Source organism: Myxocyprinus asiaticus, chromosome 22, assembly GCF_019703515.2.
Source record: "Myxocyprinus asiaticus isolate MX2 ecotype Aquarium Trade chromosome 22, UBuf_Myxa_2, whole genome shotgun sequence".
Taxonomy (NCBI): domain Eukaryota; kingdom Metazoa; phylum Chordata; class Actinopteri; order Cypriniformes; family Catostomidae; genus Myxocyprinus; species Myxocyprinus asiaticus.
This window is the reverse complement of record NC_059365.1, coordinates 14,879,435-14,902,218: the sequence shown is the minus strand read 5'-3', so window position 1 is coordinate 14,902,218 and position 22,784 is coordinate 14,879,435. Positions and strand designations below refer to the sequence as shown.

Below are 22,784 nucleotides of genomic sequence, written 5' to 3'. Positions count from 1 at the left end.
TTAGAGAGTGAAAATTCACCGATTACCGATATGGTGGCCGATATAGTAAATTTTTGAGCTGGAATGAAAACAGACCTTTTCTATGTGGATTGCAAAATCAGTGCACATCGATATGACTATGCAAAGGAACTCAGAAGGCTGCTTTCTTAAAAAAAAAAATTGTATCAAAGAATATTTGACATTATAATTATACATTGTCAACAAATTCTAGAAATGAACACTGAGAAAATAAAGAATAAATAAAAATACAATAAATAGCTAAATAAACATCAATACTGTATGTTCAGTATCAGTCAGTTGCTGACCATTTAAATAAAGAATAAATTCAAATAAAATAAATAAATAAATAAATATCAGTAGTACTGTTTAGTATCAGTCAAATGCTGACCATTTAAATAAAGAATCAAATAAAATAAATTGCTAAATAAACATCAGTAGTGTTTAGTATCCGTCAATTGCTGACCATTTAAATAAAGAATAAATTCAAATAAAATAAATTGCTAAATAATCATCAGTACTATTTAGTATCAGTCAAATGCTGATTATTTTAATACTGCCAGTCAATTACTGGCAGGTTGTAAAACAAGAAGCATTTACACCTGCGGAGTCAGGAGATAAACAGCGGCAGTGGTGTTACACCGTATTCTTCTATACAAGTTCAGGGGAAACTTTCAACGGTGGGAAACCAGACTTTTAAATATTACATTTTGTAAATGCAATGACTGGAATTGTTCGGTTGAAGGGGGTACCAAACTGCGAACCCTGAATAAAACAGTTTGGTGAATACATGTTTACACATTAGCTTCCACTCAGCTGACAAGGTATAAAAGTAGCTACGTGGTTAGCTAGTTAGCTATAAGCTCTTTGTCACGGCGAGTAAAAGGTGGACATTGTTTATTTACTTTCCAGCATTGCATCTCACCAACTAGGTAACAACGTAGCGTGAAATCAACACTCAACAGACACAGTCCACCACCACACCATTGTCTGCTGAGCTGCAAAAAGATGCTCTGATGTTTACCTTTCAATATGCTACATTACTGACTGCACTGACAAACTATAGCTGGCTAACATAGCAAACAGATGTGATAAACATGAGTGACATGGTTGTTAGGGACAGGTTTAACGTCATGGTTACTTGTGTAACCTCCGTCCCCTGATGGAGGGAACAAGATGTTGTGTCGATGTAGTGACACTAGGGGTCACGCTTGGGAGCCCTAGACACCTCTGGTCTTTGATAAAAGGCCAATGAAAATTGGTGAGTGGTATTTGAATGCCACTCCCCCGGACATACGGTTATAAAAGGAGCTGGTATGCAACCACTCATTCAGGTTTTATGCTGAGGAGCCGATATAAGGTCCGGCCATTTCAGCGGGTAGTTCAGCATTGTGGCAGGAGGGACACAACGTCTCGTTCCCTCTATCAGGGAATGGAGGTTACACAAGTAACCATGACATTCCCTATCTGTTACTCACTCGACGTTGTGTCGATGTAGTGACACTAGGGGTCCCTATATGAAATGCCACAATTGGCTGAACTGTGTTACGTGAACTGGCGATGTGTGGTGGGCAGACTACTGTGTGCCTCATAGCCTGCACACCAGGTCGACACGTAACCTCCCCCAACATAGTTATGAGTGTCGAACGGCCCTTTTTGGGGACAAGTCGACTACCCAAAAGATAGAGAGAGGCTTAACCCAGTTGTGGCGTCTTTTCCCCTTCTTTTTTTCCACTCCCTAAAAAAGAAGGGGGATTATCTGACTGGGCCACCAGGTCTAGTCGGGGGTGTCCCTCCCAAGGGGAAGACACAGCAGAGACCATACCTCACCCAAAGTTGGGGGGGGCGGGATATTTAAGTGGAAAAATACGTCATATGGTTTTTCCAACTATGTGGAGAGTCTTCAAGGTAGATCCTGCCCAATGGGGGAGGAGTTACTACAAACATGGAGACTGGGGCAGAGGGGCTCTGCCCATGGAAGACGCAGTTTACCAACAGGGAAACGAATTAGTGGAAGATATATATCGCATGGGGTTAGCCTTACAGGGAACTGCCACATGCGGAGCACCTACCCCAGAACCGGGCTCTTAGTTAGCGTGTGTACTGGGCCGGCAGTGAATCTCTCCGAAAACTCAGGGCTCGGAGGAAGTCAACCGGGGAACAAACTTGTGAACACTACTGGGAATTAATGGTGCACGTCTTCAGCTCAAAAGGAGGTGTAAGGCACTATGTGCAAGCGATACACCCGGCCGGCTATCCCAGCCTTATCCACTTGTGTTACGTGCCACTACCTGGGATGAAACCGGTTCCACCTGGAGGTTGTAGAACCTTGCAAATGTGTTGGGTGTTGCCCAGCCCACTGCTCTGGCCCAGGATTTGTGCCACAGCTGGGCACTCTGGGGCGGGAGACCGCCGCTGGAGCGCCAAACCTGCCAAATAGAGTGGTTTACGGTGGTCGTGATGATGGCCATGCACCCCAGATACGTGACCCAGGGAACAAGGAAACCGCTCTTGCTGAACTCTTGAGTACTGCAGCCACTTAGGCATGCAGCGCAATTAAATGCAAAAGGTAACAAAAGAAATGGAGAGATCTGCTTACCAGCCCGTCTCAAGGGCGCTCTGAAGCCTTTCACGGGTTCTGGGCGGCCGCGAGATGGGTGGCGTCTGCTTCCTGCGGTGCGCTCCACGCCAGGGCCAGGCCGAAGGGGCAGGCTGCAGCGAAGCCGGTGCAGTCACCGCAGGGGGTTTGCCCTTTGGCGATGAGTAGACGGGGTGTGGGATCTTGAGCCGTGCCGGGGCAGGATATGCTGATAGCATCTGTCCTTGATGGTGTTGCCGAATAGGCCAGCCTGGGAGATGGGGGCAGCAAGGAATCGTGTCCTGTCGGCCTCACCCATCTCAACCAGGTTGAGCCAAAGGTGGCGCTCTTGGACCACTAATGTGGACATCGTCCACCCAAGAGACCGCGCTGTGACCTCCGTCGCTCGGAGAGTGAGGTCAGTTGCCGAGCGCAGTTCCTGCATCAATCCCGGGGTAGAACTACCCTCGTGCAGTTCCTTTAGCACCTTGGCAAACTTGCAGGAGAGCCATGGCGTGCAGGGCGGAGGCGGCTTGTCCAGCGGCCTTGGCCGTCAGAGACGACGTAACCTACAGGCCTTGGACGGGGGCTTTGGGCACCTGCACTAGGTGGCGGCGCTCTGCGGGCATAGGTGCACTGCGAGCGCCTTTATCCACCGGGGGATTGCCAAATAGCCCTTGGCCACCCCACCATCGAGGGTAGTGAGGGCAGGGAAGCTGAAAACATTGGGATCGGGCAGTAAAAAGTGCCTCCCACGACCTTGTCAGCTCTTCATGCACTTCCGGGAAGAAAAGAACGGGGGCGGGGCGTGGCTTTGAGCGGTGCCACGAGCCCAGGAACCAATCATCGAGCCACGAGGGTTCAGGGAAGAGCAGAGGATTCCACTCTAGCCGATGCTCGCGGGGAAAGCATGTCGTCATCTCCGCGTCAGCCTGTGACTGGGCAATCGTCCCCGAAGGGAGGAGCCCAGCTGAGGCTTCCCTCTGGACAAGCCCGCTCTCCGATGCTGCGCTCGAGAGCTCATCTCTTTCGCGGGCTCCGAATAAGAGGTCGAACTCGCCGTGAGACGAGCCGGTGGACTCATCCGGAAGCCCGATCGGGGCAGACGAGCGTGCTGGGGAATGGGAGGTCCGTGGGGGGATACCCGACGGAGGCGGTCCCATTGGGGTCCCCAAATCACCCCCAGTGCTAGCCACGCTGGCCTCATACCCGTGGGTAAAAGGACCGAGGCGGGGAGCCTCTGGGGTGGCTTGCTTTCTTACGAAGGCGAGCCGCAACCACATCGTTGCCATGGACATGTCCTCGCAATGAGAACATGACCATCCATGAACGCTGTCTCCGCATGAGCAGTGCCCAGACACGAAAGACAGTGATCGTGACCGTCAGAAGGCGAGAGATAACGATTAACCAGGAATAACACACAATCGGAAAAGCATCTTTAGAAAGACGCGTCTTTAAAAAGACGTTCCGTGTGTGCCACCTCTTTTAGAGAAATATACTCTTTTAGAGAAATATACTCTTTTATTTCTGCCGAAGCGCCTAGGGGCATTCTCTGCATTGCACCAGTGCAGAGGGGGGAGAAGCCACCGAAATGCGCCGTCAGATCCAGCAGAGGTGAATGAACAGTCGTGGGAATTCAGCTCAGTGAGCATGACCGTTCGGCTCCGAAGAGAAAATCTGAATGAGTGGTTGCATACCAGCTCCTTTTATACCCGTATGTCCGGGGGAGTGGCATGCAAATACCACTTGCCAATTTTCATTGGCCTTTTATCAAAGACCAGAGGTGTCTCGGGCTCCCAAGAGTGACCCCTGGTGTCACTACATCGACACAACATCGAGTGAGTGACAGATAGGGAATGTTATATTAGTTATATTGAAAAGGGAAAACGATGGGGTCATTGTTTAATAACTTTCCAGTATGTATTTCACAAACTAGTTAACAACTTAACATGAAGACACCGCTTAACTCCGCACTGCTTAACTCCACACTGTCTGCAGAACCACCGTCACCAGAACCACTGTCAGCTCAGCTCTGTAATATCGGCTGACCAATAAATCGGTTGGGCACTAATATATACGATTACGCATTTTGTCATATATACTTGGACAGACAGACAAAGACTGTAGCTCGACCACGCAAAAACGCACTGTAGCACGTTTACTGTATAACTGTGCATGTAAACTTACTAAATGAAGTGTTCCAGTACACTTATGCTAAGGCTACGTCCACACAAACACGTTTTCATTTGAAAACTCATTGAGTTTGCTAAGTTTTTGCTTCTCATCCACAATGAGCCTGCATTTTTCACAACTGAAAAAGAAGACTTTCATAGTTATCATGGTATTCATGGTTATCTCCATAACCACATACTTTGGAAAATTGTGATGTTGGAAAGTGAAAGTCGATTAGTGTGAATGTGGCCTAAATATCAGTAGTCTTGGAATCAGGGACTGGAATTAACTGTTGTATAAACTCTTTTATGGTATTTTGCTACAAAAAAGCAAATATTTGATACATTAAACCATATAGAGGAGACCAGGGAAAGTTGTCACTTTTTACTTCAGTGAATATTTCTCTGGGTAGGTTTATTTTTGAGAGTTAATTTCTGCATATCTACAACGTACATACCTTAAAGTCTTGACTACAAAAAAATCTATTGAATATTTTCACCATTGTTGCCCAGGAAAAAAGATACAACTCACTGAATACACGTTTACCTTTTGTGACAACTTGCCCCAATTGCTGAAATGTAAAAAGCAAAACAGTTATGAGGCACAAAATGATTCATGAAAAAAAAAATAAAAATTCAAAAAAAAAAATAGCAACATTGTTTTGCCATACAAATATTTAAATTTTTAAATGGAATTAATTCAAAGAAGTCATTTAAAATGCATGTGGCAACCTGCTCTGATAAAACATTTAACAATATGCCCTGACCTGACTTACATGAAACATACAGTACCTTTGTCCTAAGAACACATTTAAACCTTTAAGTAAAAATTTGCCTTGATAATATAACTGCCGAAGAGCTATAATAAAAAATATAATGATAGTGAAAATTTACTTTGGAGGGAAGAAATTACAAAAAATTATTTGAAACCACCAAAACCTCTGCTATAAAACACACAGTTGCGCAATTGGATTTGACAGCTTCACTATCACATAGTCTGATAGTCATACAATATGCCTATGTTCCTCTCAGAATTCACAGCACCTGAGAGCCCATTTGTAAAACAATGCACAGGAAATTAGGTTTTTCACAGAAATAGACTTTTTTATAGCCCCTGTTAACCCTGTGTATAGATGTGCAGCTTAGGCTTTTATTATGTTTGTCACTCAAAATGGGGTTGGTGGTCCACAGATACCTGGCTAAAAAAACTGGCTTATTTCTGAATAACACTGACGTTCTGACTTTGCTTGGAAGGACATGGCGATTCAATGATCTGTGACTTCCCTCTGGAACAGAGCGGCTGATGTTCCTTCGCTCTTCTTCGTGTTAATATAAGCATCATCTGATTCTCTTACCGACCAATCCAGCTCCATCTGCACATTGTCTGGGTCGCCACTGGCGAGGGGCTTTGGCAGGGGTTGGCTTGTTCCAGAACTTGGCTTATTTCTCCCTTTTTTATCTCTATGCACATACTTTTGATGCTGGTGTTTTATCCTGTTGGACAGGCTTTGTTTGTTCTTGGTATCTTCTCTAGCAGCTTGTGTTTGTTTTATGGATTTCTGGCATGGGTCTTTAAACAAGTGATAATGTTTTACAATGCATACACACCTTAACCCTCATGTGCAAAAAGGAGAGATGTGGATTGTTTGTACTCTGTTGGGCTTGGTCTGTATAGATAGTATTTATGGATATAATGTCTGAAAAACAAAGTTTGCATTTCAATGGCATGTGCTTGCCTGTCCCCATGTGTTCTTATTCATGTGCCTCTTGCAAACCAATTGGACTCATAACAGATAGTGGATAGTTGTGGCTATGATAGTTCTCAAATGATCATTGACAGCTGTATTTAATCAATTATGATATTAGATTTGGAATGTACTGGGCTATTAGACATGTTAAAGTAATTTTATGTAAATAAGTCTGGTTTTGATTCCCCAGAGATTTTGAGCATGTTAATGATTAACTTTTGATTCTTGATTTGCTTGTACAATGATTCACGTACACATTCTGTGTGGTGTTAAATTAAAAAATTTTAAACAAAAGAAATATTGTTCCAAATAGGCCTGTTACGATTATTAAATAATTGTCTGATCACGTTTTTTATCAATAATTGTTTTATCGCTATTATTGTACACTATAAATTCCAATTATATTTTACTGTCCAAATAAGGGAATGAATGGCGTGTTTGAGTGTCTCATTCAGTTGAACTCAGACTGTCTCACTGAGCCGCACGCGGGCTGTACTGAGTGCAGCTCCTGAAGAGCAAAGTCTTTCTAGCTAAATAGTCTCTGCTGAAGAGCCCGTGAAGATTAACCACTTCAGAACTGAACTTGAAGCACTGTGATGCACATGCCGTCTGTGGCAAACTCCCACAAAAATATAAACAAGTATTTTAGTGAATGCAAAGGGCTCAGGTTTCACTTTAATTTAATGATTTGTCATTGTGGTTTCATACACAAAGTGTTAGAGGAGCCCTGTGTCATGAAGAAACAAAGTATCTCAAAGGTCTTTCTTCATGTGAAATAAGGGCTTGTGGGTTTAATCAGAGAGCCTTAAAATAATGTGTGAAAGTGAAGAATTTTGGATATAAATATTTTACTATTGCATACTTTGATATAATGTAATATAATAGCTATTCAGGTCGGCTGGGTTCCAACAACAACAGTGTAAATGCAAAATGGACAAAAACTAAAGTTGACAAAAAAAAAAAAAAAGAGACAGAATATTTTTATATTTAAAATATTATTTTTAATGTGATTCATAAACTTTTAAAGCCTCAAAGGAAATCAAGTAAAAGCTAAATATGAATAAAGGACCTCTTAAGGTTTATGAAGCACACATGACAAAAGCATGACATTTGGATGACAATTAATCATCATAATTGTGAAAGCCCTAATGACACTTGGGTTAATATTTTGTTATCTATGTGTTAAAATGCATACATTATTGGAGCCACTGTACAGTATGTCTTTGTTTCTAACTCTCACTGTATTTTCTCTAATCTAGATCTAATGTTTCAAAGGAAAACAAATTAATGAAATTTTATAGCATGGATATGCAGATTATTTTTTTTTTCCAGTTAAAAAATGCAACACTATGAACTCCTTACACTTAAATACACTCAATATTTTATTTTGTGAAATAATCATAACGTGCATAAAAATAAACACAATCAAATATCTCAGTGTTTTTTTTTTTTTTGTTTGTTTGTTTGTTTGTTTGTTTTTCCAGTGAATTTAGCTTTGGAAATTCAGTTGTATATTCTGCTTTTCCTTCTAGCTATAATAATGCCACAGAAAGAGACTCGCTGTCCATGGGATAAATATGAAAAGCAAATACATTTATATTGTCTTATTACATTCCAGTCAGTGGTTCTCAACCCTGTTCCTGGAGTCCCCCCAGCACTACACATTTTGGATATCTCCCTAATCAAACACACCTGATTCAACTCATTAGCTCGTTAGTTGAGACTCGATGCGACCTGAATCGGGTGCGTCAAATAAGGGAGATATACAAAATGTGCAGTGTTAGGGGGGCCTCCAGGAGCAGGGTTGGGAACCAATGCGATTAGCTGAAGAGGAAGATAAAGGTGCTCTGTTATATAAGGACTCATGTAAAGGCTGTGCTTGCCTGTGGCCATCTTCTTACTGCTAGCAAATTAAGAGATCGAACAAAGGTCACCTTACACACCAGTCCCAACCCCAAAGAGAGAGAGGTTCACCTCTTTTGAACAAGAAAATCTACAGTGTTCCCAGATCTGCCTAGTTAAAGTTACTTGATCCACATCCTCCTCCGCTGTCTAAATTGGGCCAGTGGGTCGAAACCAGTGGAGCCTTGTGAAAAAGAATCACTAGTTTGCATGACTGAGGGCAGTCTCTATCTATCAGAAACCCAATGCTTAAAAGGACAAACGGAAACTAAAATATTCAGTCACACTGCCCTTGTAGTGCAGCAGAGTATAATAACCTGTGTCTCAAATAGCAATGAGAACTATTTCATAAAACGGATGAAATTATAGTTTGACATTCTTGCTGACTGTCATCTCATAGAAGAAGCTTGCATTTATGTGATTTTATTTATTCCTCCATATGTTTGTTACTTGGTAATATAACACCAACAAACAGCGAGTGCATACATGAGTGCGTAACCCTCATGTTCTGTTGAGATTTGCATTTCTGTTCTTATGTTTGGGGTCACAGAGGCCCCAATTCATTTGTTCATGTTTTTGTACCAAGGCTCTCTATTTGGTGCATGTTATTAAGATACAATTTAGTTTCAGAAAAATAATTAAAGTTAAGTAAGTTTTTTTAGCTATTAAAAGAACTCTGGGTCAGTAAGACCCCAAACAGAACATTAACACAGTTCAAAAAACAGAACAGAGTTCAAATAAGATCTTTTATAAAATATGTTTTTCATTTAGTAACACATTTATCTGCAGGTCCTAAGCTCTTGTCCTGATGCACAGGAAGAAATATTTGAAATGATGCGTCCTGTTGCTGCCTAAAAGCCTGAAGCCATTGCCTGATCAGCTTGAGTGCTGTGTGTTTGTATGTGTTGTAGCAGACGCAACGTCGCGTGACCTTTCACCTCCCGGATGGGTCTCAGGAGAGCTGCAGTGACAGCAGGCTTGGAGAGCAGGAACCGAACAGTGGTGCCAGCACCACCCAACCTCTGCCCCTGGGCTTCCCTCAGGAAGAGTACTACGAACAGACCTCACCGAACAGCCGCACCGAGGGTGATGGCAACTCTGACCCTGAGTCCAGTGAGTACAGACCACTATCCTTCACCTGCACATTTTCAGCAGCAGACACAATTGAAGGGCCTCATAGTAACATAGGCTTATAAACTGCTGAGTGAACAGTGACTGTGTCCGAAACTAATGACAAAACAGGCAGCATTGTGTACCTCCTAAGTACAAGCACTGTAACATCATGTCTAATGATCTATAGCAAATTCAAGTAAGCTCTAGTGGTAATCAAACAAATATTTAGTGACTACACTGCAAATTTTTTGGTATAAAGCTTTAGGGCTAGAAAAAAAAAAAAAATCAAATTAATCGCGATCTTAACTTAAACAATCCCGATATCGATTCGCAAAATCACAAGATGAAATCTGTTTTATTTTTTCAAAATTCTATCCACCCCCCCCCCAAATTCTGTTTTCTCTGAATTCTGGGTTTTAAGTTTAATTACATTTTATCATTAAAAAATCTCTCTAATCAAATTAATTTATAGAATTTAAATCAAATGAAAACAGAACAATTACTTTTCAACTTACCATTGCATTGTTTTGTATTAAATGAAGAGCATCTATACTGCTCCTCACACAATCCAAAACCCAACATTTGAGTTTATAATTATTATTATTATTTTTATTTATTTTTTCCGGTTAAATTATTATTGATATATTATTAATGTCATTACTACTATTACTACTACATTGAATATTACATTTTACTATATGGAAGTAATATATTTCTGTTGCATTTTTTCAGTTTCACGCCTCTAGTTAAATGGAGCTTTTATTTTGACATTTTGGCGGTAAACCATATGTTTTTGACGGCTTCACTTCTCACCTCCGAAAAAGCAGTTCACTGTATGGGCTATTGTGCTTATTAATCCACATAAGGCTATGATGTGATTATATAAATACTGTATATAGTCTGCATGTGATACACATTTCACTGTGAATAAAGGAAACTGCTCCTCTTTGTTATTCATACACACACAGAACACACGTGATTTTAATGATGTGGTTAGTTTATAAGAAGTGGCTTCTCACATTCACTTACTGTTGAAACCCGGCAACCCCTGACCACCCCCTAGCTCCACCCCTGCTATAATGCCTTCAAAAATATGCCAAATAAAGGCATCTTTATAGACAGGATGTTACAAAATCATTTGATTGAGACGCTTTGATGCCTTCCACCTCCATATACTGCTGGTGAAGGCATAATTTTTCAGCTTTCAGACACACCCTTTATACTGCACTCTGTAATAGTGCTTTGCGGAGCAAATAATGCTTGTTTAGGGAGGGTGTTTATTTGCTCAAGTTGTTATTGTTTAATGAGGCGCAAAAGAGCTGGTTAGTATTTACTGCTGGGATACTCTGTATTGTTGGGCCATTAGTATGACCGATTGGAAGTTCTGACCATGAGCTTGGTAGACCCTCTTCATCATGCAGTTTATTAAGTAAAATTTGTGTTTGATTTTCTCCATAACCCTGGGGTATAAAGCCCTTGTATCACGGCTTAAATACTGTAGGACTCGCCAATGCGCTGGTTGATCCTTTGATTCCAGGGTTCATTTCAGCATCATCATCAGGAAACAGTGGGGCGACTGTGATCAGCACACATTTCTTCATCTTTTGCTGGCTTACACATCAGTAATATGGGTGAATTACCATAACGTTATTCATGTTGTCGGAGGCAACACAAGTTAGGAAAAAAGGGAACAGGACTGAAATAAATTGGCTTGCATACACCTGCAGATATCCTCTCTGTCTGGTCCATAAATGAGACAATAGCGTCTTTGGCTGAAGTGCAAATGTCTTTCCGTTCTGCACCACAACAGAGCTGTGACACTCACTATGTTGAAGCGAGGATGAATGTGTTTCTTTGGCTCTACTCCTGCCAAGCTATTTACATACACATGATCGCCAATCTTTGCTCTTAGATTAGCTGTTGTCGAACCAGCCTGCTGTCTATGATAATGCAACGTTCTCTCAAACCATGCTGTATCCTTGCATTTAAATCCCTATTATTAAAATGATTCTATATGTCTGATAAACTGTACAGTATATATGGTCATCTTTCTATGCATACAAATATATTTTCATATAAATTCATTTTGACACCCGAAGACATTGTGGAATATATATACATTGGAAGATCGAATAGAAAGACGTAAAATACACACAGCTTAGTATTTTTTGCACCATGGGAGTACGTTTGATTAACATCACATTTCCTTTATTCTCATTAGCTAACAGTTGGAAACTCATTAACCAGTGTGTCATTAGCCAGCTAACAAGCAAGAGAACTTAGGTGGCTGTTTTCCCTTACTGAACAACTCTTTTTGACATTTGAAGATCAGAGGTTGCCGATAACAGCTTTAGGAACTAATAGTAATGCCTGTTATTTTTTTTATTTTTATGAATAGATAAAAAAACTAACAAAAAAACTAACAGATTTTTTAATCACTCTAAAAGATTACTCAATTCGAGTGGTTACTAAATTAACATCTGACTCACTTACTGAATCACAAGTCATCATAACTTACTGTTTTATTACTTATTTATAACTTAGTTATCATTTATGTAAGACAAAATTTACAGAGAACTGTTTCTGTTACATATGTTTATTTAACCTATGTAATCTAAGATTTTTAGATTAGTATAATTACTCAGTATAACTGTTCATTTAAAAATTGTAGGCCTAGTTCAAGTTATACATTCACAGTTGTTTTGTATTAAATGGTATTTAAATACAACAACAAAAAACATGAACAAAATGTGTTACTTTAATATATCAATTTTAATAACTAAAACTATCATTGGAATGACAGAAATCGGCTTTTTTCCCCCACCTCATTTCCCCACCTCATTGGTAATGGTATTAATGAAGGTTAAGTGCAGTTTTGCCATTATAACTGGCATGCTTTGGATCGCTTGCATTCTTCATTCTACAAACTAACAATTTCATATCTATCCTTGCAAATTTTATGCACTAACCTTTCATACACTGAGGAATGAGAACAGACTGCATACTATAATATCCTGTAATAGGCTGCTTCTATGCATCACCCTGTAGAAAGGAACCAACTAAAACACAAGCAGTGATTTGCATATGCTAAGTGATTGCTCTGTGGCTCATTAATATTCTGCGATGGATGCATCTCAGGCTTCATAAAATCAGCCTTATAAATGGGAGCACAATGTGGGTGTCATTTGGGAACTGGGTTAATTGGCAAAGTGGACACCATTTTTTTGTAATGTATTTCCTTTTCCTTTCTGGGGGCTAAATTGGTCTCAGGTAATTCAGTTACTGCAGACGGTGAATGATAGCTAGATATCAAAAGGACTGCGAGCAGGAATTCTGAAGTCAATCTTGTTATCATCCTGTTACTTTTCGCTTCTACTTCATTCGTTCAAGCGTACTCTGTACACAAAATGTATCATTTATTCAGTTGTCAAAGCACAGACTGAAAAACCTAGTGTGCCTTTTTAGAAACTGAAAGCCTCCAAACTGACAGCTTCATGAATAAACATGAGCAATCCAGCACTGCTTAAAATGAAAAATACATCGTGCACATTTATCCCAAGATTATTTGCTATTGTGCAAGAGTCAGATTGATCAAAATCATGTCCTTTATTTATAATCAGCTGTGGAGCAGGTTTGGGTGTCCTTAGATGGTGTAAAATAGAAAAAGAAAAGTTGATGTCATACCCTCAAGCATGGTGGGACCCCCAGTGTGTGCTCCATGAGGACGTAAGTAATTCGATTCATTCAGCCCCCATTTCCTTGCTCAAAAGTTCACTGATAAAAGCTGACGCGTTGTTGAGGGTTCAAAAAGAGAGATAGATCCCCCTCTCTGTTTACAGACCCTGAGTCTGTGAGAGGAGTGCATTGGAGGCGTAGGGAGCCCAAGACGGATTAGATATGGTTTTATCAATGAGCAGCAGGCAGCTGTAGCTGTGGCAATCGCTTATCTTGTCGTCTCAATTTGAAAAGAGAGAGAGAGAGAGAGAGAGAGCACAACAGAGGGGGATTGAGAGAAAGAATAGAGAGCACTGGTGGCAGACCCAGGGAAAAGGTGATGCGAAGACAGGAAATAAAGCAGGTGACCTGAGAGGATTTACGCGTGAAAGGTGGTGCAGCTTGTGTCTCAGCTCACCCTGTGTAAAGCTGTGTAGAAAAGCAGCGGATACAGCCTTCTTATGACAATGTATTTCTCGGCTCCTCTTTAAAACAGCATCTTTATTAGACCACCCGCTTCCGAAATAAAGTTCATGTGACATTTATGTTCCTGTTATTTATGAGGCAGGAGGCAATTCGTTTTATGGCGCCTTTTGCTTTGCCTCATGGGGCTTACTTTATCAGACTGTCACCAGTATAGTTTGCTCATCTTTGCCACACTCTCTTTTGAGCAGCTCAAATTTGCCACAGCCTTGGGCTGATTGGCTAAAGACTAAATTCACTTTTGCAAAATTAGCATGTATGTTGTTGTCTCTCTGCCACCTCCCTCCCTCTTTGCCCTTCTCAAACAGCTGGCACAGGGGAAAAGAGAACTTCTCAAACAATTAATATTTTTAAATCTTAGCTGTCCCTTTAGGCTGCAGCCAAACCTTTGTACTTAACATCAAACAGTATAATGCATTGAAGAGCATGTTTTGTATCTGCCCTGCCATAGAAACCAGGTGGTTAGGGGGATTTATATTTTTAAGAAGTGTTAGTGTGATTTTAATTTTTAATTTTTATGAGTGTATGATCAAGTGCTCATGAAAGATGCTATTTACTCTGTGTAAATGAAAGGTAGATGCTATTTCCACTGAATATAAATAGTGGCAGATGCTATTTGCACCCCAAGGAAATTATTAACCTACACTACTTGGATTTTGTCTCTTAGGATACAAAAAAAAATAAATAAACTAAAATAAAAATAATAATAATAATAATAATAATAATAATATATAATATATATATATATATATATATATATATATATATATATACTACCAGTAAAAAGTTTTGAAACACTTGACTGAAATGTTTCTCATGATCTTAAAAATCTTTTGATCTGAAGGCGTATGCTTAAATGTTTGAAATTAGTTTTGTAGACAAAAATATATGTGTGCCACCATATTAATATATTTCATTATAAAACTAAAATTTAATAAAAAAATAAAAATAAAAAAAAGTTTTTGAAATTGATAACTTGGACCAAATAATAAAGGAAAGCAGCCAATTAAGTGCCCAACATAGATGGGAACTCCTTCAATACTGTTTAAAAATCATCCCAGGGTGATACCTCAAGAGGTTGGTTGAGAAAATGTCAAGAGTACATGTCTGCAAATTCTAGGCAAAGGGTGACTACTTTGAAGATGCTAAAATATAACACAGTTTTGATTTATTTTGGATTTTGATTAGTCACAACATAATTCCCAAAGTTCCATTTAAGTTATTCCATAGTTTTGATGACTTTACTATTATTCTAAATGTGAAAAAAAAATTATAATAAAGAATGAGTGTTTCAAAACTTTTGACCGGTAGTGTGTATATATATATATATATATATATGTATATGCATACAGTGCCTTGCAAAAGTATTCAGACCACTGACCAATTCTCTCATATTACCGAATTACAAATGGTACACTGAAATTTCATTCTGATTGATATTCAGTGATAACTCAAAATCAGTTATTGGAAGGTGACATTGTTTTTCTGTTGGGAAATATTTTTATGAAAAATAACAACTGAAATATCTTGCTTGCATAAGTATTCAACCCCCACACATTAATATTTGGTCGAGCTACCTTTTGCTGCAATAACTGCTTTAAGTCTTTTGGGGTACATCTATACCATCTTTGCACACATTGACGAAATGATTTTGGCCCATTCTTCTCGGTAGATTTGCTCCAGGTTGTTCAGGTTGGTTGGGTGACGCTTGTGGACTGCAATTTTCAAATAGTGACACAGATTCTCAATAGGATTGAGATCAGGACTTTGACTGGGCCACTGTAGGACATTTGTTCTTGAGCCACTCCAATGTTGCTTAGGCCTTGTGCTTGGGATCATTGTCATGCTGAAAGATGAATTTCCACCCAAGCTTCAGTTTTTTAGCAGACTGAAGCAGGTTCTCTTACAATATTTCCCTGGATTTTGCACCATCCATTCTTCCTTAAATTCTAACAAGATGCCCAGTCCCTGCTGATGAGAAGCATCCAGACAGCATGATGCTGCCACAACCATACTTCACTGTAGGGATGGTGTGTCTTGAGGCATAGGAAGTCTTAGGTTTGCGCCATACATAGTGCTTTGAGTTTTGGCCAAAAAGCAAATTCTTGGTCTCATCTGACCACAAAAACTTCTCCCACATTGCAGCTGGGTCATTCACATCCTTTCAGATGGTACTTTTTGAGTAACGGCTTCTTTCTCAAATCAAATCACTTTTACTGTCACACAACCATATACACAAGTGCAATAGTGTGTGAAATTCTTGGGTTCTGTTCTGAGCAACATAGCAGTCATGACAGTGATGAGATATATACCAATTTACAATAAACTTCAGATTTACACAACATAATTTAAAATCTAATATACACATAATAACACAATATACAAATAATAACATACAATGTACAGTATACAATACACAATATAGAATACACATTATACAATAAAAAATAGTTTATATAGTATATATAAAATGTACAGTAGGTTTTATTGTACTGTATTGACATTCAGGCTGTCGGTTGATAGTCAGTTGCCAGTGTGTTGTTAAGAGAGAATATAATTATGACAGTCAAGTGTGAGATAATAAGATTAATAAAGTGCAGTGCTGATGTATATTGATCGTGAGAGATCAAGAGTTCAAAAGTCTGATTGCTTGGGGGAAGAAGCTGTCATGAAGATGGCTGGTGCAGGTCCTGATGCTGCGATACCGCCTGCCTGATGGTAGCAGTGAGAGCAGCCCATGGCTCGGGTGGCTGGAGTCTCTGATGATCCTCCGAGCTTTTTTCACACACCGCCTGGTATATATGTCCTGGAGGGAGGGAAGCTCACGTCCGATGATGTGTCTGGCAGTTCGCACCACACTTTGCAGGGCTTTGCGGTTGTGGGTGGTGCTATTGCCGTACCAGCAGAGATGCAGCCAGTCAGGATGCTCTCTACAGTGCTGGTGTAGAACCATGTGAGGATGTGGCGGTTCATTCCAAACTTCCTCAGCCATCTCAGGAAGAAGAGGCACTGATGAGCCTTCTTCACAACGGCCTCAGTGTGGACAGACCATGTAAGTTCCTCAGTGATGTGGACACCCAGGAACTTGAAGCTGCTGACTCTCTCCACTGGTGCTCCATTGATGGTGATGGGGCTGTGTTCTCTTTCTCTTCTCCTGAAGACCACCACAAGCTCCTTTGTCTTACTGACGTTGAGGGAGAGGTTGTGCTCCTGACACCAGCATGTCAGAGTGTGCACCTCCTCTCTGTAGGCTGTTTCATCATTGTCAGTGATCAGACCTACCACCGTCGTATCATCAGCAAACTTAATGATGGCATTGGAGCTGTGTGTTGCCACACAGTCATGTGTGTACAAGGAATACAGGAGTGGGCTGAGAACACAACCCTGTGGGGCTCCAGTGTTGAGGGTCAGTGATGAGGAGATGTTACTGCCCATTCTAACCACCTGGCATCTGCTTGACAGGAAGTCCAGGATCCAGCTGCACAGCGAGCTGTTTAAGCCCAGAGCCCGGAGTTTCTCATCAAGCTTGGTGGGCACTATGGTGTTGAATGCTGAGCTGTAGTCTACAAACAGCATTGTCACATAAGTGTTCCTTTTTTCCAGGTGGGAGAGAGCAGTGTGTTCTGTAGATGCAATGGCATCATCAGTGGAGTGGTTGTTGCGGTAAGCAAACTGCAATGGGTCCAGTGATGGAGGCAGCACAGAGCAGATGTAATCTCTGATTAGTCTCTCAAAAGCATTTGCTGATGATGGGGGTCAGAGCAACAGGACGCCAGTCATTTAAGCAAGTGATTTTGGATTGCTTTTGTACAGGCACAATGGTGGGTGTTTTAAAGCATGTGGGGACTACAGACAAAGAGAGGGAAAGGTTGAAAATGTCCGTAAAAACTCCAGCCAGTTCGCGCACACTCTGATGACATGGCCCGGAATGCCGTCTGGACCCACAGCTTTACGGATATTCACCTGTCGGAAGGATCGGGTTACATCCTCTACATAGCTGGAGAGTGAACTAACCTCTGTAGCTTCGGCCGCGAGAGCTCTCTCCGCAAGGGCGGTGTTATTTCCCTTGAAACTTGCATAAGAAGTATTTAGCTCATCCGGGAGAGAGGCAGCGGTATTCACGGCAGAGTTTTTATTCCTTTTATCCCCTGTCACATGCTTTGGAGTTGGTGGTGTTAAACTGTCCTTCAATCTTGTTCCTGCACTGATAGTTTTTCAGAGGGCATAACTGGCTTGTTTATGCTCCTCCGCGTTCCCGGAATTAAAAGCGGAAGTGCCACGCGAACATCGCTTTTAATCCAAGGTTTCTGGTTCGGGTAGATCCATATGGTTTTGGTCGGAACAACATCCTCTACGCACTTTCTGATGAAACACGTGATGCTGTCAACGTAAAGCTCGATGTCATCATCAGAGGCAGACCGGAACATCTCCCAGTCCGCGTGATCAAAACAGTCTTGTAGCGTAGAGTCTGATTGGTCCGACCAGCACTGGATTGTTCTGAGGGTGGGTGCTTCCTGTTTCCGTTTCTACCTGTAAGCAGGCAGAAGCAGAATGGAAGAGTGGTCCAATTTGCCAAATGGTGGGCGGTGGAGGGATTTGTAGCCATCCCGGAAGGGAGAGTAGCAATGGTCCAAAACCCGGTCCCCTCATGTGTTAAAACTGATGTGTTGGTGGTATTTTGGTGCGATTGATTTTTGATTGGCTTTGTTAAAGTCCCCGGTCACAATGAATGCGGCCTCAGGGTGCGTGGTTTCCTGCTTGCTTATAATCCCATACAGTTCCTTGAGTGCCCGGTCTGTGTTGGCTTGTGGCGGGATGTACACAGCTGTGATAATGACCGCTCTGGAGAAATTCCAGATCAGGAGAGCAGAAAGACTTGATAGAAAGTATGTTCCTCTGATCACACCAGGATTTGTTGATCATAAAACATACACCACCACCTCTGCTTTTACCTGAAAGGTCTTTCGCTCTGTCCGCTCGGTGCACGGAGAACCCTGCAGGTTCGATGGCTGAGTCTGGAATCTCCACAGACATCCAAGTTTCTGTAAGGCAGATAATGCAGCAGTCCCTCGTCTCTCGTTGGAAAGAGATCCGCGCTCTCAGCTCGCAGAGCTTGTTGTCCAGGGACTGAATGTTTGCCAGTAGAATACTGGGTAGCGGGGGTCGATTTGCATGACGTCTTACTCTGATGAGAACGCCGGCTCTGTTTCCCCTTTTCCTTCTGCGTTTCCGCGGCCGGCCTGCCCAGACAAAGGGCTCCACTGGCGTGTTTGTAAACAGCGGGTCGGCATTGAGGAATTGGAAGTCCGGTTTACGGTATGTAATTGCAGAACCAATGTCCAAACGTTTTTGTCTGTCGTAGACAATAAGGCAGACAACATCCAAGACAAAAAAACATAAGAATTGTAAACAAAACAAACAAAAAACTACAATGTTGTGTTGGAGCTCGCAACACAGCACCCATACTCGGCACCATCTTGAGTCCTTGAGTTCTTGCCACCCTCCCATACAGGCCAGCGTTATGCAATGCTTTTGATATGGTTGACTGGTGCACCATTACTCCACTCCCAGCTACTGAACTCTGTAGCTCCTTCAAAGTGATTGTTGGCCTCTCTGTGCTTCTCTCACAAGTCTCCTTTTTGTTAGAGCACTGAGTTTTGAGGGACATCCTTTTCTTGGCAGTGCCTGGGTGGTGTGGTGTAGCTTCCACTTCCTGATTATTGATCCAACTGTGCTCACTAGGATATCCAAACATTTGGATATTATTTTGTACCCTTTCCCTAATCTATGCATTTTTATTACTTTATCTCTAACTTCTGTGGTATGCTCTTTGGTCTTCATTTTCCTTCAGATTCACAGCCTGATCAATGATCCTTCCACAATGGGTTTTTTTATCCAGAAAATATGATTGCAACTTTAATGATTCACAGGTCGATGCCAATGGTAAAATAACTGTGTCCTCATTAGGGCGATTTCTTTCATCGATGTAACCTGGCAGCTTCCACAGCACAGGGGTTGAATACTTATGCAAGCAAGATATTTCAGTTTTTTATTTTGTTTTTAAATATTTCCCAACATAATACCAATGTCACCTAACAATAATTGATTTTGAGTTCCAGTGTTTAAAAATAAAATATCAATCAGAATGAAATTTCATTGCACCATTTGTAATTCAGTAATATGAGATAATTGGTCAGGGGTCTGAATACTTTTGCAAGGCACTGTATATATATATATATATATATATATATATATATATATATATATATACATTTACTGAACTCTTTATTAGGAACACTATGTCCTAATAAAGTGCCCGACGTTGTCTTCTGCTGTTGTAGCCCATCCACCTCAAGGTTTGGCGTCTTGCGCATTCTGAGATGCTTTCTGCTCACTACAATTGTACAGAGTGACCTGTTTGGCCATTCTCCGTTGACCACTCTCATCACCAAGGTGTTTCTGTCTGCTGAACTGCCACTCAATGGATATTTTTTCTTTTTGGCACCATTCTAGAGACTGTTGTGTGTGAAAATCCCAGGAAATCAGCAGTTACAGGAATACTCAAACCAGCCTGTCTGGCACCAACATTCATGCCACAGTTGAAATTACTGAGATCACATTTTTTTTTTCCCCATTCTGATGGTTGATGTGAACATTAACTGAAGCTCGTAACCCGTATCTGCATGATTTTATTTAGCCACACGATTGGCTGATTAGATAATCACATGAATAAGTAGGTGTACAGGTGTTCCTAATAAAGTGCTCAGTGACTGTATACATACGTATATAGTGTATTTGTGTGTGTATATATATATATATATATATATATATATATATATATATATATATATATATATATATATATATATATATGAATATTATAATAACACTATTAGAATTTTTGAATCATATAACACTAACATATGCATATATGATTTGCTTTTTGTCTAGTGACATAAGCTATTATTAGAGTATTGTAGTAAAATATAGTAGGCTACAGTTTTATTACAGCTACAGTTTATTTATGTTCATTTTTCATTGGAAAATAACCTACAGACCACGTGTCTGACAACCAATTTGCTTCATTTCATAATTTTGTCTGGTTCCACTTCCACCAACAAATAGCTACCAGTTCTATAGTGTGGCCAGTGCTATTTTCAGGCAGTGAAAAAAGTCTTAGATTCTTTTTTCAGTCTAGTTGAGTAAGCAAGTGTTCGATGAAATAATATATAATATATTATATAATTATATTGAGTATCGCTTTCACAGTGTTGAGTCTACTTTTGAAAAGAAGTGTGTGCTTTGTCTGCACTACAAAGCAAATTTTCTGTACTGGTGTGCTTCATAATTGCATGAGTCAGATTGTTTCCTTCCAAATAAGTCAGATTAATTACATAAGGGATATTTATAGGTCTATACTCCTGGAGCATTGCAGTGTGTGTTGATTAACATCCTAAACAACCTTCCCAGATGTCTGACTGGTGCATAACTGGTAGCAATTTTCGACTTTCTCATGCATTATGCTTTGTATGGCCACCAAGTGACTAATGGAACAGAGCAGCCAATAAAAGAAGCTTGCAAACAAGCAAGCTGTGGAATTTCACTCTTCAATTTCTGTTTTCTACACAGAGAGCATGCTGTTGTTATGCCACTTTAATGGAAATTGTTCTTAAAGGAATAGTTTATAGTTTATAGTCTTAAAGGAAAAGGAATAGTTTTACCCTGTTCAAAACTCTATGACTTTCTTTCTTCTGTGGAACACATAAGGAGATGTTAGGCAGAATGTCATCATTCACTTTTATTGCATCTTTTTCCAATAAAAAGTGTATGGCTAACATCCAGTCTCCTTAAGTGATCCACAGAAGAAAAAAAAGTCACTCACAACATGAGGGTGAGTGAATGTTGTCAGAATTTTTTTATTTTTTGGGTGAATTATCCCTTAAAAGGATTTTGAGGAAACATTCCTATATGCATACAGTACCTTATCAACTGACATCTTAAAAGCCATTATGATTGTTAATGTACATATGGCTCTGTGTACACTTATACAAGCGTCCACCGTTCAGTATTAAATGCAGTCCAAAGGATTTAGTCCAAGTAAGTCTTCATGCATTTTACCAGCTAAAAGCATATTGCCACAATGTCATTAGTATTTTACATTTCGTGATCTATAACATATGGCGTCATATGAACAGCTTATGTCTTGTCTTTCCAAGATTTAAATGTGGTATAACAAAATAAATAAATAAATTCATATAAACCAATCCATTTTATTCATTCTAAGTATAATACGATTACAGCTTTAACAATGTCCATACACATTTAGAGTAAGAGCTTTATTGTATACTTTCCTTAAGTGCATTCATAAGTATTTTGTTATTTTTTTATTATTGTTTTCTACTGCAGTATTTAGAACAGAAAAATGCTCAGGCTTTGTTTAGCCTAAATATTAAATGCTCTCTCTCTCTCTCTCTCTCTCTCTCTCTCTCTCACACACTTTGGCAATGCATTGCCGTTATTGCTGTTAGTCGTATAAACAGATGCTGGGTTGGCCTTTTTGGATAATCTCAAGCAGAGCATGTAAAACAATGTTATAAACACAGCATAAGTGATGAAACACTGGGTAAAACACATTTTCATTTAATCAAATCAGTTGGCCTATTATTTTATTCAATTATGGCTGATGAATGTGTAGCTTAATTACACTCCATTACTGTACGTCTCCATTCCCCAATCACAGTTCTCTCCAGAAACCCTTTTACATGAAATTGTGACTTTTTATATGCACAAAACTGTTTAAAAGTCCAGAAATTATTAATAATTACCACCAGGGCAACAGAAGGAGCATACCACCAAGGGATATTATGTCAGGCTCAGTATTGAAAGCCAAACTGTGGAGTAATATCTATACTTCGGATAAACAATATGTATCAGATGATTAACTGTGAGTTAATGCTTAGACATCAGTTCATCATAATAACAATATTCTTATTGATTTAAGCATAATATCTACCTCTACAACTCACTTCGACTTAGTTGTCATATGAAACAACCTCATCAAAGTGATGTCTGCATTTC

The 22,784-nt window shown here is 40.3% G+C and overlaps 1 protein-coding gene across 1 annotated transcript in view; it reads left to right on the top strand.

The window, feature by feature from the left end:
* pcdh11 (protocadherin 11) overlaps positions 1–22,784 on the top strand; it is a 218,459-nt gene that overhangs the window by 127,113 nt on the left and 68,562 nt on the right. Inside the window, exon 5 of the mRNA XM_051650158.1 lies at positions 9,308–9,509. Within this exon, the coding sequence (XP_051506118.1) occupies positions 9,308–9,509 (202 nt within the window). The remainder of the gene's footprint in view (positions 1–9,307; positions 9,510–22,784) is intronic.